Source organism: Sphaeroforma arctica (genome assembly GCF_001186125.1).
Source record: "Sphaeroforma arctica JP610 unplaced genomic scaffold supercont1.68, whole genome shotgun sequence".
In the NCBI taxonomy this organism is placed as follows: domain Eukaryota; class Ichthyosporea; order Ichthyophonida; genus Sphaeroforma; species Sphaeroforma arctica.
The window spans coordinates 1-4,724 of NW_014040490.1; the positions used below are offsets into that span (position 1 = coordinate 1).

A 4,724-nucleotide genomic window follows, 5' to 3' on the forward strand; every position below is an offset into this window, starting at 1 on the left:
CCCTATATCTGTCGCAAGCTGCACGTATGACGTAATATATATATATATATATATACATATATATATTCTTTGGAATCTGTATGTGTCAACCTTCTTAGGACGGCGAAATACTATCTTAAATGTAAGATACAGTCTATCTTAAAACACACTGTTGCTAAATAAACGCGTTTGAACATAATTTCGCACGCTCAACCCTTTTAGGAAAGTCTGACTTACTTGCGATAGCTCGTTTTCAAGTGCTCTGACTTCAGCAATGTCGGCTTTTGTAGTTTCTTCAACTGGAATGGCCATTATGTAGTATAATAATTCACTGCACAAGTATATGCGATAAGGTTGTTCGCAGCTTTTATATGTAAACAACAAAGATGTAGTATTGATGAACAATATATTTTTAAATAGCAGAGGACGAAACCCTGGAAATTTATTTTGTAATCATTTTGGTCCCACTAGACACCTGCCTCCAGGGTTAAATTAAAATATTTCACGTGCAGTTTGTTTTATTACCCGAATCAATGAATCATCACCCGTTTTAGATAGATAGATATATATATATATATATACTGTATATATTTTATATATATGTATAAATACCTTGTTTAATTGCTATATACTGTCGTATCCGTTTTTCCAATAGATCTATATTATAAAAAAGAAAGTACTGATATATTCACAAGTACCTTACCACTCGGGAAATGCTTCTGTTTTGTCCTATCTGCTCCAATGCGGTTGTCGTAGAAGCCGGTGATGGCAGCTCCAATCGTTTCGTGTGCAACACGTGTCCATATCAACACACCATTGGAAGAATCGTATGTTGTCTTTATGGTTGGAAATATGTTTAACTGCGTAGCATGTATGTGTATCGATATAGTTGGTTGTATGTCTGAATTTATGGACGGCGATCTCGTTGTATCTGTGCGTGTTCATACCAACGCGCCTCTAAGCAAAACGAAATTTCACTTGTATGGTTGGTGATCTACTTGTATGTTTGCACTCTTTAGAAGTTATCTGGTATGTTAATGTGTACGGCATTATAGACGAACAATACGGTGATATATATCATTGTATGTTATTACGCAGACTGTTGCTGCTAAATCGTTCGCAGAAAATTACATGTCCAAAATATCGCTGTTGTACTCAAATATGCACGTATTTTCTCTCCATATGCGATATATAAATCACGCATTATATCGATCCAACCCATGTGTTATGTGCTATCAATAGTCAAAGTATTGAGGTTCTGTGCGTGTGCGTGTGGGGTAAAGTACGTAGCAACCCCGGATCGGATTTATCTGCTGTGTTCACTCTCAAGCTGTTATAGGCTAGAAAATGGACACGACTTTACATTTCGAGACTGGGCACTCTGTCTGCTGTGTTACTATGAAGCCAGTAAGGTCGCTATGTACATAATTATACACAACTACAGTGTTGGTATGTCGTCTATGCACATATACATTAGTCGTATTGAGATCATCACACACTTGAAGTCCTGTATTTCCAAACGTGCATACTTCTTCCGTACAATCCCGTCAGAACTATGAGACTGCTCGTAATCCATGCATTATTAAGTATCTAATTCGTTGCTTGTAAATTTGTGTACCACTTCTATATAATATCACTATCGTACCTACATACTCACTCCCAGTTTATAGCAAGTAGACTCAAGTCAGTATCAGTATTTTTGGAGACGTTCGTCTGTAATGATAGAAGCGTTCCGCACGACAGCTTTCCATTGCATATCACAATTACTTATGTCACAAAATCACGCGTATTGTCGTTCTCTCTATATACAGTTGATTGCAAATTGGATTTAGCGGTCACTGGTTACCCACTTGACATACTATGTACTTTCGAAACCTTACTATATGACAAGTGAAATTCAATGTTTGGACTACGAAGGGCGCCACGATTTTCGGTACTAGACGACACTTGTCCACAAACGACGAATTATTGAATTCAATGCCCTTCACTGAACAATACTTATCCACCGAATACAGTATGGAGCGAAGCGCTACACGATCATGAAGCAAATGGACGATGTGCTGGGTGGCGAGGAGGCTTGGGAGTTTGCGCCGGTCACAATGAGTAAGTATTTGACAGCCTATAAGTACACACTGTGTCAATCTGGACTTCGTGATTTGTGCAGGATAACTGGGCGTCCCGTACGCCTTTCGTCTGGACCTGTGTATCTCATAGCTGAACTTTACAAGCTCACGCACAATTGTACCATCGCCACAAAGCCTTTCAGATCAAGTTTTGTAAACGTGTGTGTTATGCTCGAAGTAACAGCGACACCCTGCTGACAGTTTGGTATGGTCACTTTCCCTCGCACAGCTACCTGTCCAAAGTGTCACTGTCGTGAAGCCTTTTTTCGCCAAATGCAAACGCGGTCGGCGGACGAGCCTATGACTACATTCTACAAGTGCAAGAACTTCAAGGACTGTGGCAATGTGTGGCGAGGCGATTAAAACACAGTCGTATTCATGAACATAGCACAACTGGTAGACCTTCGGTATGCGTGTTTCATACAGTTCTTCGGCGCTGCAGCATCTTACGACCGTTTATCAGGTGTAGGAACGGAAAAAGAAGTTAGCATCTCTGGCGATGAGACTCCGACACAGCGATGTAAGCAGAAAAGCACCAATGTAGGTGATTTCGAGATGTTAAAAGTGTATTTAGAGTTTATTCGGCGATATCCAAGGGTGTTTAGCTAGCGATTCGAGCGAGAGAGAAAAGACGCGTGTATATAATTCGAGAAGGACGGACTGTCTGTCGAGTGCACACAGCAATATCCCAGAATAGTCCGCCACAAGTTCCGACTATGCATGAAATGTGACAATGGGATGGAGAGGACTTTGGAACCCAGCAATGCTTGTGGAACCAGTGGAAATGTGGAAGTCCATATAGATGCCTTGCCGAAACAAAGCGATAACCCACAACAACATCCCACAAGTGCACGAACTTCCACTGTGGTGGCGATCAGGGACAAGGGCGATCAGCACAATTCTGCAGTCCCTGTCGTAAATTAACGTTGTTGTCGAAATCTATCTCAAGACCACGGGCGGGGAGCAGAATCTTGACACCCATGACTTGTGCACAGACCTAAATATGTGTATATGTGTTTTGCGAGGGGCGATAAAGTTGAGAACGATGTTGTAAAAACGATGGGTCAACGCAGCGGATAACTGTCGCACATTGCATACGATAGTGATACGCACGTAATAAAGGCAGCACCAATTGGTGCACAGGCACAGTGCAATACTATATATGAACAACACAGTCTGTCACAGACATGAGCGTGTTGGAATCGAGTCTCACAATGCATTCCAGAACTGCTGGAACTGCTGCGCTCTTAAGTACATATGTGACGCTTCTCCGTGTCCCCTCATGTGTTTTAATATTGACTCAAATTGAACATTAGTGCCACTGCGTGAATTGAGGAATACACGCATGTTGGATACTTGGAACTGATGGAAGTATGTGTGTAGGTAGAATAGCCAAGCGAATGCGTACAGAGTTGGATAGCTTGGAGCTATAGTAAGTCAAAGTTATTAACCAGCGCTGTATATATATCTTCACCGGCCGTTCGCATCAACTTTCTGAGCACAGAGGTATTGATTTGAAATCATGTGCACGTAGAATACAAACCAATGTCACTCTTAACAGGCGGAAGCACAACCAAGAGCCACAGGTAGGTGCCATTATAGTACCGACTGTGACACCCGTAGTTTAACAATAACAATTATTCGTGGTTGTCATCGGTTCAGACGCACCTGATGGGGTTGCGACCATTGTAGTGATGTCTAGTCGCTGTCGAGTACAAGCACAATGCCAATACAGATACTTTACTTGGTGAAAGCCCAGCTGAGGGCAACGCCACTATGGTACCACTAAGCACCGGGCTAATATAATAAGAGATACAGTTGAAGCGAGTTTTCTTCGTAATCATCTATCGCAAAAGAGGGCCTTGAGGCCACTGGAGTGGTGTCACTCGATCTGACGGTCTCGAGATGCGCATGATGCCAATACAGGTCACAATACAAGGCGAAAGCACAATCAAACAAGTAATTGCCACTGTGGTACTCACTTGCGCACTGACCAGACCAAGTCATTTTCATTCCCTGATCACATTTATATGGACACACCTGTCGGCATTGTGATTAGCGAAAGGACGGCTGCAGGCAACGAGTAAGTGCTACAGCGGTAGAAACTAAACACCGAGAAGGTATCGCAATGAATTGATTCTGTCGAAGCCTGCTTCTTCATTATCGTTTTATTTGGACGCAACTGAGGACATTGTGACCGTTGTACAGGTGGTTAGTCCCACGTGTGCTGGTGCAAGCCGTTGACGCACTGATAGCAAGGGTGGACCATAATCTTACTTGAGAAACAAGCAAGCTATAATTGTGTATGAACACGTACAAGAATTTTACCATGTGCTTGCAGTGGTAGATACTGGATTAGATCTAAGACTCCAATTCTCAAAACATATGTGAATAAACACGTAGTTCAAACGGTTTGTGGCAGCAGCCAATGGCGCTGCACTTTTTACAAACGTCCCTACAAACAGCGATGTATATCTACTTTCACACACTCACTGAGCATGCGACTCTAGCACCGGGCACTAGCCTCTCAAGGGAGACCGCTTCGATAAAGTCAACCACCATCAACTCTGTAACCATTTGCTTATACATATATATATATATATATATATATATATATATATA

The 4,724-nt window shown here is 42.1% G+C and overlaps 1 protein-coding gene across 1 annotated transcript; it reads left to right on the plus strand.

The window, feature by feature from the left end:
- Positions 1 to 591: 591 nt before the first annotated feature.
- On the plus strand, positions 592 to 3,270 carry SARC_01648 (DNA-directed RNA polymerase III subunit RPC10). Its single transcript, XM_014304597.1, has 3 exons — positions 592 to 806; positions 1,995 to 2,082; positions 2,332 to 3,270. The coding sequence occupies exons 1-3, from the start codon at positions 693 to 695 to the stop codon at positions 2,463 to 2,465; spliced, it is 336 nt and encodes a 111-aa protein (XP_014160072.1). The 5' UTR covers positions 592 to 692; the 3' UTR covers positions 2,466 to 3,270.
- Positions 3,271 to 4,724: the final 1,454 nt, after the last annotated feature.

Bases quoted from the DNA above. Each gene is read 5' to 3' on its own strand.
- SARC_01648 (XM_014304597.1), top strand. From the start codon at position 693: ATGCTTCTGTTTTGTCCTATCTGCTCCAATGCGGTTGTCGTAGAAGCC. The intron at 807-1,994 runs GTATGTTGTCTT...CACCGAATACAG, and splicing joins AACACACCATTGGAAGAATC to TATGGAGCGAAGCGCTACAC. The intron at 2,083-2,331 runs GTAAGTATTTGA...TCCCTCGCACAG, and splicing joins GTTTGCGCCGGTCACAATGA to CTACCTGTCCAAAGTGTCAC.